Source organism: Choloepus didactylus, chromosome 21 (assembly GCF_015220235.1).
Source record: "Choloepus didactylus isolate mChoDid1 chromosome 21, mChoDid1.pri, whole genome shotgun sequence".
NCBI lineage: Eukaryota > Metazoa > Chordata > Mammalia > Pilosa > Megalonychidae > Choloepus > Choloepus didactylus.
In genome coordinates this window covers 25,398,913-25,410,864 of record NC_051327.1, presented here as the reverse complement: position 1 = coordinate 25,410,864, position 11,952 = coordinate 25,398,913, and the positions used below count along the sequence as shown (strand labels likewise).

Here is an 11,952-nt window from a genome sequence, read left to right as displayed (position 1 = left end):
CAGGCTTTTCAAAAAAACATCTCATTGTTTTAAACTTAGTTGTAATTGTCTTACATAATTTGTAAATAAAAGTTTCTGAAATAAGTGTGCTTGCTTTGGTAACTCATGCTGTAGAAATGGATTTCCCCAGTCCTGCTTCTAGAACGTTCCTGGCCCACCCTGGGGGGGCTGGGGGCAGGGTACTGGAGCAGCAGAGCTCAGGCTGCACCAGGGGTGGCGCTAGCCCCTGGTCCCAGGAGGCCAGAAGCCACCAAGGGGAGAGTTGAAGTTGAAACTGGTCCTTCTGGATCCTCTGGCAAGTTCCCTGTGGGTCAGGGCCGTGGACAGGGGTCCTGGGTGTGGGGTGTGTGTGCTTTACCCCAGTCCTGCTCATCTGCGAGGAGGCCCTGGAAGCCGGCCTCGGTGTGGGCACAGGGAGGGCAGGGACAGGCTCCCACAGGCCCTGCCCTTACAGAACCCGGGGGTGGGCTGGCCCCAGGGTCCCGGGCTCGGTCTCCAGGCTGGTGCAGGTGAGGCGGCTTTCCTGCTCCAGTGGACCATTTCCAGGTTGGATTTCTTGGCTTTGAACCTGAGTCCGGTCTGGGTGTGACTCGCGGCAGCACTGACCGGCTCGGCTGGGCAGGTGCCAAGAGATCTTCGCTGGTGACATCCGAGCTGGTGTGTTGGTTTTGAGCTCGCGGTGCCTCGGCTTCCCGAGGGGTGGCAGTGGAGCTGTCGCGCTCAGCACTGGAACCATCTGGACCCCGGTGTCTCCTGGACTCTGGCTACTCCAAGCCCGGCCGCGGGTGCGTGCGAGCTCTCCGCGTGTGGAAGGCGTTACAAATGAGGCGCCAGAACCTCAGAAACGGGAAGGTCGCTTCAGAGACTCGCCCGCGGGAAAGAGGCGCGCGCTGCCCGGCCTGAGGGAGCCGGGGTCGGGGGAGGGTGCCGGGGTGCCGTCTGCCCCCCGCCGCGTCAGCCATCCGGGAGCGCAGGCCGGGGCGCCCCGAGGGCTCTACGGAGCCGGTGTGGCTCCCCGAGGGCGCCCCGGGAGCGGGTGCGCGCCCTGGAGCGCCTGGCGTCCCCCGGGGGCTGCGGCGCTGGTGACGCCGCGGCGGGGCGGGGTGTGGGCGCCGGGCGGGCCGCGCTCGCCGCCGCCTCGCGCCGCGGCCGAGCCCAGGACGGCGCCCTTCCGCCGGCCGCATGCCCTCCCGGCCCACCGACGGCGCCTCCCCGGCGCGGGGCAGCCCGGCCCGCCGTGAGCCCGCGGCCGAGCCCAGGGACCAGCCGCTCACGGTGAGCCCCGCGCCCCCGGCCCCGCTCAGGCCCTGCCTAGCCCGGGCGGCTTGCCCCTTCTCCCTGCCTTCCCTCCTCACCTGGCTCCCCGCCACCTCCACCTGCCCCCACCTCCGCCAGCCCACCTGGCCTAGGTGAGGTTTCTGTTATCAGCGGAGTCCCCATGCCCACGGCCCCACTCCTGTTCCTTCTAACCCAGAGGACCCTTGTGCCCCCCGCTTTCCCTCACTGGGACCTAATATGTCCCCTGCTCCCCCCACCTCCTCACCCCAAGCTTCCAGGCGCCTCTATCACTCCCTGCCCAGGTGGCAGGTGCCTCCTGGGGGACCTACCCGCACCCCCAAGGCCCGAACAGGCCCTTCGGCCCGGGTGCACTGGCACCTGCACACATTTGACAGTGGGGTGGGTCGAGTAGAGACGGACCCAGCTGCAGGCCTTTCGGGGAGAAGCAGACAGCATTCCCACCGTGGGGGGGGGCCGTCTTACAGCTGAGTAACACAGGCCCGCGGGGTCGCCCCACCTTGCGGTCCACAGTGCTGGAGCTGGGCTCAAGCCCGGGCTCGGTGGGATCAGGGGCCGCTGGGCAGAAACAGGATGCTGGGAGGCGGAAAGCCCTGGAACTTCATACTTGGGAAACGAAGATTTATTCTGAAAGTGTTCCCCACCTGCATGAGGGCCAGGGTTGGGCCGGATCTTGGGGTCTTTTCCGATGTTGGGAAAAGTGGCCAGGATGGGGGTGAGGTACAAGACCCCTCAGTGCGACCTTGGGCAGGTAGCTTCACCTCTGAGCCTTGATATCCCCGCCTGGAGGTGCCCATGGCACACGCCCTCCACAGGGGCTCACAGTGAGAGCTCAGGGCTGGGGCCTGCGCAGTGTGGGAGGGTGCGTCAGGGCTGGGGGTCACCGTGAGTGGCCCCTTGATGGCCCCCGGAGCGCAGCGGCTGTGGTGTCCCACCCGCAGGTGGCGCTTCGAATCCGCCCACTCAATGACACGGAGCTGGAGGAAGGAGCCACCGTCATCGCCCGCAAGGTGGGGGAACAGGTGAGGCTAGGGGCAGGGGGATGTGTGCACGGCGGCCGCGCAGCTCAGCCCCCATCTGGCGCTCCCGAACACCCCTCCGAGCCCAAGGGGAAGGGGTTCGCTTCTGTTTGTTGTAGACCTGCTCGGTGCATGGGCTTCACCTGTGCTACGTTCACAGGCCATCCTGTTCAGGCGTCCGTTCACTCCTTCAACGGAAACTGAAATCGAGACAATGGGCTGGGGCAGGGGTGAGACAGGCTGGGTTTCTGCCCCCACAGAACTCACTTTTCAGAGTGGGGGGTGCAGAGCTTTAACAACTAGCTGTATAATATCGGGGAGCTGAGTGCCTTGGAGAAGAAAGAAGGAGTGTAAATGCTGGTCAGCAAAGGCCTCTGATCGGACAGTGTTTGACCGAGTCCAAGGGAAGGGGGAGAAGTCAGATGGGGACCCAGGGAGCAGAGGGCGGGGCGGGCACAAAGCCCTGAGGCAGGTCCAGGCGGGCCCATGGGGGGCGGAGGGCAGGGTGACCAAGCAGGTCTGGGTTGAGGGCCCCATAGTTTTGCAAAGGGCCCTGGGTGGCTCTGCTGCCCATTGCCCAGTATTTCTGCTTCTTAGAAACAGGTTCAAAGGCTGAACTGTAGGCACAATTTACAGATTTTTGTTTTCATGTCACTCACTTGCCAAAGTAAATGGCAAATTTGGAACAAAATTTTGTCCAATGAATCAGATTTCCCCGTTCATCATTGAAAAGGCCGTTTCCATGTGAAAAGCAATCTGGCTTCTAGGAATAAGTTTGCACTGAAAGGCAAGGAATCCAGGAAGTTGGTGAGGAGATTGCTGGAGGAAAGCTGCCTACGGGGGTGGGGGGCCAGCACGGAACCAGCAGGTTGGGGGGCTCTGGGAGCACGGCCACTGGAAGGTGACAAGGCTAGAATGTCTGGTGTGTTCAAACATCTCGAGGGGGCAGTCACATGGTTGGCAAAGAGGTTGGGGTGGATCAGTGCCAAGTTCACAGAAAACTAAGCAAATAAAAAAATAACAAGACAGTTGTTAAATTGAGGGAAAATAAGACGTTTTGCAGGAAAGCATATAACTTAGACCTGAAAAGAGTTTACCTGGTCTTAATATGGAAAGTCTGAGCACTGAACTCACTGAATTCAATTTACTGACACTGGGTGGCAGCTGAGTCCTCGTCGTGCACAGAGGAGGTCAAGAATCTGCGGAAAAGGGGCACATGAAGATGGCAATGCGTGGCACCCATGCATGTTAGTCAGACAGATCCAGCTACAAGAGCTGGAGGAGGGGGAAGGAGGGGCAGGGGCAGGAGCTGCTGTTTCACAGCAAGCCTTGCAGAAGTTTCGACTCTACACTGTGCATGTGCTACTGATGCAAATAACTGAAGTGAGGATGTGGAGAAATACGAACCCTTGTGCATTGTTGCTAGGAATGTAAAATGGTGCAGCCACTGTGGAAAAGTTTGACTCTTCCTCAGAAAGATGAGCAAAGAATTACCTTATGACCCAGCAATCCCACTCACAGGTATAGCCCCAAAAGCGTTGAAAGCAGGGACTCGGACAGATCCTTGCACACCGAGGTTCATCGCAGCCTGATTCACAACTGCCAAAAGGTGGAAGCACCTCGTGGCCATCAGCAGATGATGCATAAACAAAATGTGGTCCCTCCACACAATAGAATGTTTTTTGGTTCACACTACAACGTGGATGAACCTTGAAGACATCATACTGAATGAAATAAGCCAGACCCAGGACAAATATTGTATGGTTTCTCTTATATGAAATACTTAGAATATGCAAATTCATAGGGACCAAAAGCAGAATAGTGGTGACCAGGGGTAGGGGAGACAGGAGTGGGATTTACTGCTAAATGAGGCAGAGTTTTGCTTTAGGATGATGAAAAAAAATAGTCTGGAAATAGATAGTAGTGAAAGTTACACAGGATTGTCAATGTAATTAATGTAAAAGGTTTGTCCATTTAAATGGTTAAAAATGATTTTTATGTTAGATATATTTTATCACAATTAAAAATAAGTAAATTTTGTAAACAAAAATAATTGAATGACTTAAGGCAAATAATTGAATGACTTCTAAGGCAAATAACAATTCGCTGGAATTGGTAGTGACTCTTGAGAGCATCCTCAAAGTCTTGGGCACGTTGCCCAGTGGGGAGCAGCTGACCCCTGACCTCTTCCCCTGGGCACCTGTGGTGGCACCTAGGTGGCTGTCCAGAGTCTTTAGCTGCACCCTCGGGTGGGTCCAATGTCCCTCTTCCGTCTTGCCTCCTGGGGTTTGGCCACAGCACTGTGAGGTCACACTTGCAGCTGACCATTTGGTCCCAAGCCTGGACTTCAGTTGCTGGGGGCCAGTAGACACTGGTCACTTCCTGTCCTTCCAGGATTTGCCTGTTCTGGAGATCTCATTTAAGCGGAATCATTCAATGTGTGCCCTTTTGTGCCTGGCTCTTTCACTCGAAATGTCTTAAAGGTTCATCCGTACTGTCAGGTGAATCAGAATTCTGTGCCTTTTTATGGCTGTGTAATATTCCAGTCATTGGATAGACCTCATTGTGCTTATCTGCCCATCATCTGCCGATGGACCCTTGGGTTGCCGGCCCCTCTTCAAAGCCCACCTGCCCTCCCACGAGGTCACTCCTCCGGCTGGGGCTGGCCGGGTTGCAGGCAGTCACGCGGCTCGGTGCAAAGGCAGCTGCTCCTGCATCTCCCCATCCTCCATCCTCCCTGCCTTTGGAAGGAGAAGAAAAGCAGGAGGGAAAAGAGGGTTCGCTGAAGTCATGGAAAACGTGCTGGCCAGGAGCCAGGTGTGGCCCCGGGGACCTGCTCCCAGTGCTGCACAGACCCCCCCACCCAGGAGCCTCCGGGCAGGCCCCCGTCCCTGAGCCTCAGCTCGCAGAGCAGTGAACCCAGGCAGGGGTCAGGCCAGAGTGGCCTGGTGCACGCTCCTGCCCCGGCGTGCCCTCTGACCCCCCCAGGGGAGGGGGCACCTCCCCCCTGGGTCCCCTCCAGCCCAGGGAGCTCCTTGCAGTAAACAGCTGAGGGCCTGATTTGTATCTAATCATGACTCCCTGGGCAGGGCTCCTTTGAACCTCCCTGTCCCCAGAGACCCGAATACACTTTCTTTTGTAATTGTGTAATTGTGTATTTACAAGAGCCAGGAGGCGGCCCAGGATACAATCGGGCTCTCAGAGAAGCCAGCAGAGGCAGTGGGGTCCTGCGTCTCAGGCGCTTGTGGACCCCCCGCTTCTCCCTTCCCTCGGATGGCTCAGCACCCCCACCCCCAGCAAAGGGCATCACGGCCAAGGAATGGAAAGTCAGGGTCTCCAGGTCACAGTGTACAGTGCCCCCTGCCATCCCCTGCTCCAACACTTCATCGAGGGGCTGCAGCTGTAAAGAGCTGGGCCGGGCAGCAGCGTTGCCGATTGTATAAGTCAAGGTTTTCCAGGAAACAACCCACAGGAGGTACGTGTATATACATAAATGTAAATACTGTGAATTTATTATAGGAATTGGCTTATGCAACCGTGGGGATGGGCAAGTCTGAAATCCATAGGGCAGGCCGCAAGCTAGGAACTGCAAAGCAGGTTTTGGTGAATTCCCCAGGAGAAGCTGGCTGAAGTAGAGACAGAAATTCTCTGTTCTCACTGCTGAAATCATCCATTCTCCCTTGAAGGCCTCCAGCTGATTGGATGAGACTTCTCATTGCTGAAGGCAATCTCCTTAGTTGATTGTAGATGCAATCAGCCGTAGATGCAATCTACTCACTGATGATTTAAATCCAGGAAATACCCTCACAGTAACAGTCAGGCCAGTGCTTGCTTGACCAGACAACTGGACCCCATGACCCAGCCAGGCTGCCACATGGATGTCACCACCACACAAGGCTGTCGTGTTGCTGGGAAGGGTTATTCTCAAAGTTCTCCGCCCTCGAGTGTGACTGGCTACTACCAGGAACCTATGCTGGTGTCCTAGGTTGATGCTCAACTGATCCAGCAACACTTACTCAGTGCTAACGTGGGATGTGCTGGGATGCAGAGCCCGGAAAGGCCTGGGGGAGCAAACAGCCCAGGCTTTGGGGATGCAAAAGCTGGACATGCAACTTCCTCGGAAAGGAAGCAGAGTGGGTGCCGAAGGGGCTGGGAGCCCACCAAATCCAACCCCTGGCTCAGGCCTGGAGCTTGCCCCCAGGTGGTGCCAAAGTGGGTGCCAGGCCTTTCCCTGGTGCTGAGGGGCCCCCTTACCCTGTCTTCGTTCCTCCAAGATGGTGGTGCTCATGGACCCCAGCGAGGACCCCGAGGACACGCTGCGCACCCATCGGTCCCGCGAGAAGACCTTCATCTTCGACACCGTCTTCGACCAGCAAGCCTCCCAGGTGCCCGCGCCCTCCCCACCCCCGCTGCCCCCGCGTGTGTCCCAGCCAGGCCCCAAGCCTCCCTTGGGGGGCCACGGCACAGAGGGCAGAAGCCGAGCCCTGGGTGGTCCGAGTGGGCGGGCCACAGGAGGCCGCAGGTGCCAGCACCGGCCGGGGCCCTCACTGCAGTCTCTCTCCTGTGTGCGTTTGTTCACTCAGTCACCACCATGGTGCCAGCTGCCACCCTGGGCCTGGCACACAGTCCCTGCCCACAAGGCTCACCCCCAAAGGGGGACCGACGCCACCGCCTTGTAAATGGCCATCAGGGCAGCGGGGAGCAAGGCCTGCAGTGGGAGGTGCGGTCAGCCAACGCCCGGAGGAGGGGGAGCCAGCCCGGAGGAGAGGAGAGGGAGGTCTGGGCAGGGGTCCACAGGCCCATCGAGCAGCTGAAGAACCTGGGGCTCAGGGGGTCACACAGCGGGGGTGCTGGTGGGCACCGGGGATGTGAAAAGCCAGGGACGCCCCTTGCACTGTCCAGCCAACCTCCAGCTGCCCAGAGGCCACAGCCCCCGGCAGTGCGCAGCCTCGGAGCTGCCTGTTGCTGCGCAGCAGCTCACCCCAAAGCCCGAGGCCCCAAGCAGCTCACCGTTGTCCGTGGTTCTGCGGGCTAACGAGGACCAGCTGGGCAGTCTCCCACGCAGCCGTCAGCTGGGGCTGCAGCATCTGGAGGCCCTCCTGGGCTGGACGTTCTAGAAGGTTCCCCAACTTGGTGTTGCTTGGCATTCCGCTGGGTGGTTGGCTGGAGCCCACGTGGCCTTCCCGGTTGGCTGGGATTTCTTTGGGAAAGCCAGGCTCTTCCGCAGTGCACAGCCCGCAGTGGGCAACGTGGAAGCTGCCAGAGCTCGTAGAGGCTGGGCCCAGGTGTGGCCCGACATCTCTGCCAGCGTCACTGGGCAAGCAGGCGACTGAGGCTGCCCCAGTTGACAGAGGGGTCTGGACTTGTGTCTCAGTGGGGAGAAGCCCCTGGAGCCTGCCCCACCTTCCCACCCTCGCTGCTCACCTGGTGCCCCCAGTCGCCCCATGGGTGCCTGGCAGTCAAGTCGGCAGGGGTGGCCCATCAGGAAGGATGCGGCGCGTGCCAAGAGTGCCTGCTGCAGACACCGGCACCTGTTGGCCCCGGGAACGTACCCACCCGTCCGGGCTGAGCCGAGATCCTAAAGCAGAAGGGACCTGCTCAGCAGTGGCAGATCCAGCTACTGTTGAACAGACAGGCTTCTTTGCTCCCAAACTCCAAGTAGTCAGATCCTAACAGCATGTAAAGTAGAGGGGCCCTGATTGTTTGCATTTATTGAGCAGCTACTGCATACCTGCACCTGTACTCGAGTCCTGGACAGGCACAATCTTACAACCCTCGCATAAGTCCTGTAAAACAGGACTTACAAATGAGGAAACTGAGGCTTGCCTGAGGCCAGACAGGATTTGATCCCAGACTGAAAGTCCAGAGCTGGAGGAAAGCAGTGCAGCCTTCTGCAGAGAGCACTGGCTTTGGAGTCCATCCTCCTGGACTTGGATGCTGCCTCTGCCTCCCACGAGCTGCGTAACCAGTTAGGCTGTCGGGAAAGTTAAACGGGAGAAGAGCAGGGCCCAGAGAGGGAAATGTGGTGGGGTGGGGACTGCTGTTTTATCAAGTCCAGCCAGAACCACATACCCTCCCACACCAGCCCTGGAGGTGTCGTCCTGCCCTGGCTTGATTACCCCTGTGGACAGGGAGCTTACTCCCACACACTCCCATCACGAGGTCCCTCTAGCAAACCCTCCTGGCCTGACACTCGCTCCCAGCCCCCATGCAGAGGCACGCTGCACTCCTCACAGATTGCCAGACCCTGGTGCCACCGTCCAGTCCTTGGCATTTCAGTCTGATTTCTCTCAGTTCTCGCAGAATCCCTGGGAGGGTCTCACGCCTGTTTAGTGTGTAAAGTGGGGGGAGCCTTGGGGGAGCTGTCCCGGGCCTCCCTGCCTTGTCCTCCCTCACGCCACCCTGGACACAGATGCAGACGTGGGGCTTGGGCAAGGCCGGCACCCAAGGTTGGGCAGCTACAGGACTGGGGTGCAGGCTGGCTTTGCTTCCGGGGGCTGCCGTGACGAACGCCATGACCTGGAGAGGGGGTTCGCTGTCTCACAGTTCCTTAGGCCGTGAGGAGGGCCAGGCCCCTGTGGAGCCTCCTGATGCTGGCCGGTGTCCTTGGCCGGAGCTCCTGGCCTGCTCCATGGCCGTCTTCTGTCTGTCTGTCTGCATCTCCCTCCTCTTTTTTTAAAAACAACAGCTGTAATGGATTAAGCCAACCCTACTCAGTAAGGGGTCTGTAATGACCCTATTTTCAAAGGTCACATTTGGAGGGACTGGGGGTTAAGACCCCAGCATATCTTTTTGGGAGACGCAGCCCCCCACCCCCGACAGAGCCCAAGAACATCCAACGTCCAACCGCTTTCTGGCATCCCCTTCCCCGTGGATGTCCCCTGCTCACGTGCAGAGGGATCAGAATGTTTGCAGACGCCACACACCTGACCTCGGAGGCTGGCTGGGCTGTCCCTGTGACTGTCTGTCCTTCTGTCCATCTGCAGGAAGACGTGTATCGTGCCACCACCCAGCACCTGGTGGAAGGCGTCATTTCTGGATACAATGCGACGGTGTTCGCCTATGGCCCCTCAGGTACCGCCCAGGGCAGCGTCCCCAGGAGTGGGCTGGGGGCGTGGAGCACCCCCTCGGAGCACGAAGCCCCAACCATGCACCATCCGCTCCGCACCCCCAGGCTCCCTTCACCTGACAGCAGCCCTGAGAAGGAGACGATAGGATCCCCTTTCCTCAGGAGCCAAAATACAGCCTCCCAGAGGCCAAGTGGTCTCCCCAAGGTCACACAAGGTCACACAGCTGGTAGGAGTGGATCTGGAGTTCAACCAAGTCTGCATCTTGCTGCCCTTGAGAATCCATGAGTTTCTCTGCAATTGCAACTTGGGTTGACAAATGAACGAGAATCACAGAGCATTAGAGCTGGACAGGCCCAGCTGTGACCCCATCACTGTGCAGATGGGGAAACTGAGGCCCCGAGGAGCGACTTGCTCAGAGTCTCCGCTTGTTTGTCTGTTTCATTCACTCAACAAACTTTAGTGTGCACCTGCTCTGTGCCAGGCTCTGGCCGAGGAAGAGTGAGGGGACTCACCCTAGGATAAGGGGAAGGGGGAGGGCAAGGCATCCCCTGGAAATAGGCACCCCGAAAAAGTTCAATACATGAACTCGCTGATTGTGAAAAAGCACAAGCATCTTAAAGAGAACTGGGGGACGGAACAAGCTCTCCTAGTTGCGGTCGCAGTTGACTCGTCTGGGGGAGGGTGGCGGCCGGTTGCTAAATCCTAGGCTCCCAGGATTGCTCCGAGGGTACCGGCGGCGGGGGCTCTTTCCCGGAGGCGAGGGCGAGGTGGGGGACTTGGCCAGGTCCCCGGCGGGAGGCGTGCAAAGTATGGAGGGCGGCGAGAAAGGAACAGGCGGGACACGTTTCTTTTAGGATGAAGAAAACCAAGAGAGAGAGAGTTTATTAGGGGAGAGTACAAGCTTATATCGGGCGGTTTAGAGGGCGGGGTAGCTGTAGGGGTTAAAGGCTTGGATTGGTTCTGAGAGAGCGCGGAGGTTGATTGAAAAGGGGCGAAAGTTGCTCCCGTAACGGTGTCCGGCAACAATGTATGCGCACCGGTGGTGATGGGAGTTGCGCTGGCAACGGGGAGTGTCCGGGCAAGATAAGGGGGTGGGGAAAAGGCGGTTCCCTCCGGCAAGCCTCCCCTAACAGTGGTATTTTGGGTGAGGAAATGGGGCCTGCCTCCGGCCTCACTTTCCCAGGCCCGGGGGGCTGTAGAGGGCGCTGTCGCCCGTGCCCACTACCCTCCCCAGGGGTGGATCCGGTCCCCCAGCCCAGGCCCGCCAAGTCGAAGCACGTAATCAGTGTCACTCAACAAACTTTAGTGTGCACCTGCTCTGTGCCAGGCTCTGGCCGAGGAAGAGTGAGGGGACTCACCCTAGGATAAGGGGAAGGGGGAGGGCAAGGCATCCCCTGGAAATAGGCACCCCGAAAAAGTTCAATACATGAACTCGCTGATTGTGAAAAAGCACAAGCATCTTAAAGAGAACTGGGGGACGGAACAAGCTCTCCTAGTCTCCGTACTCCAGCTGCATTTTTGCTTTATGTCCTTGCCATTTTTTTTCTGCTCTACCCAGATTTTCTTCCACACAGCTGTCATCAGATAGTGCTGAGACAGTTTTTCCTTTCTTCCTTGTTTCCCAAACGGGAAGCAGCTTCATGAGCAGCAGGGCCATTTGTCTGATAGACGCGGCAGGCGTGGGTAGCGCCACGTATGGTTTCTTGCTAGCGCGTGTCCCCGCGTGACGTTGGAGCCCTGCTCAGGTGCTCCCCACCCCAGGGCCCGTCCGCTCCTCCTGCAGGCGCCGGGAAGACGCACACAATGCTGGGCATGGACACCGAGCCCGGCATCTACCTGCAGACCCTCACCGACCTCTTCCAGGCCATCGAGGAGAACAGCGTCAACATGGACTACCGCGTGTCCATGTCCTACCTCGAGGTGAGACGCCCCTGCCTCAGTCTCCACATCTGCAGAGCGGGCACGATTACACCGGCCAAAACGCACCAGTGGGCGTCGAGGCCCAGTGCTGCCGTGATGCACAGGTACTGAACGTCTCCACACCCCAGCTGCGGTGTTCTTGGCTCTTCTGTCCCGCCCCAGATTTATAACGAGGTGATCCGGGACCTCCTGAACCCGGCCTCGGGGTTTCTGGACCTGAGGGAAGATTCTAGAGGCAGCATCCAGATCGCAGGCATCACGGAGGCCTCCACCTCGAACGCCCAGGAGGTGAGAGTCCCGGGGCCCAGAGGGAATGTGGTCAGCCACGGCGGCCACACACACACACACACACACACACACACACACACAACCCGCGGAGCAGAGGTTGGCACCCGGCTCCAGGGCCACTTCTAAGCAGCTGGGCTCAGGCTAACAGAAGGTCAGTGAGCTGCACCCGTAACTCTGCTCCCAACCTGTGCTCATGGCAAACATCACAAATAGATCACACACTCTCTCCCTCGATTTGGATTCAGAATTCTTTTCAACACAGCCCTCACAACCAGCCAGAGTTGGCCTAAGCTATGAATCATTTGCCACTCCCAATCCTAATTATTGGTGAGAATGGGATGGTGTCGTCATTTCAGCCG

The 11,952-nt window shown here is 58.5% G+C and overlaps 1 protein-coding gene across 1 annotated transcript in view; it reads left to right on the top strand.

Moving 5' to 3' along the window:
* Window positions 1-1,182: 1,182 nt before the first annotated feature.
* Window positions 1,183-11,952, top strand: part of LOC119517194 (kinesin-like protein KIF19) — a 45,436-nt gene continuing 34,666 nt past the window's right edge. The window contains exons 1-6 of the mRNA XM_037813763.1: window positions 1,183-1,275; window positions 2,238-2,318; window positions 6,590-6,700; window positions 9,302-9,389; window positions 11,169-11,305; window positions 11,468-11,593. Of these exons, the coding sequence (XP_037669691.1) occupies window positions 1,183-1,275; window positions 2,238-2,318; window positions 6,590-6,700; window positions 9,302-9,389; window positions 11,169-11,305; window positions 11,468-11,593 (636 nt within the window). The remainder of the gene's footprint in view (window positions 1,276-2,237; window positions 2,319-6,589; window positions 6,701-9,301; window positions 9,390-11,168; window positions 11,306-11,467; window positions 11,594-11,952) is intronic.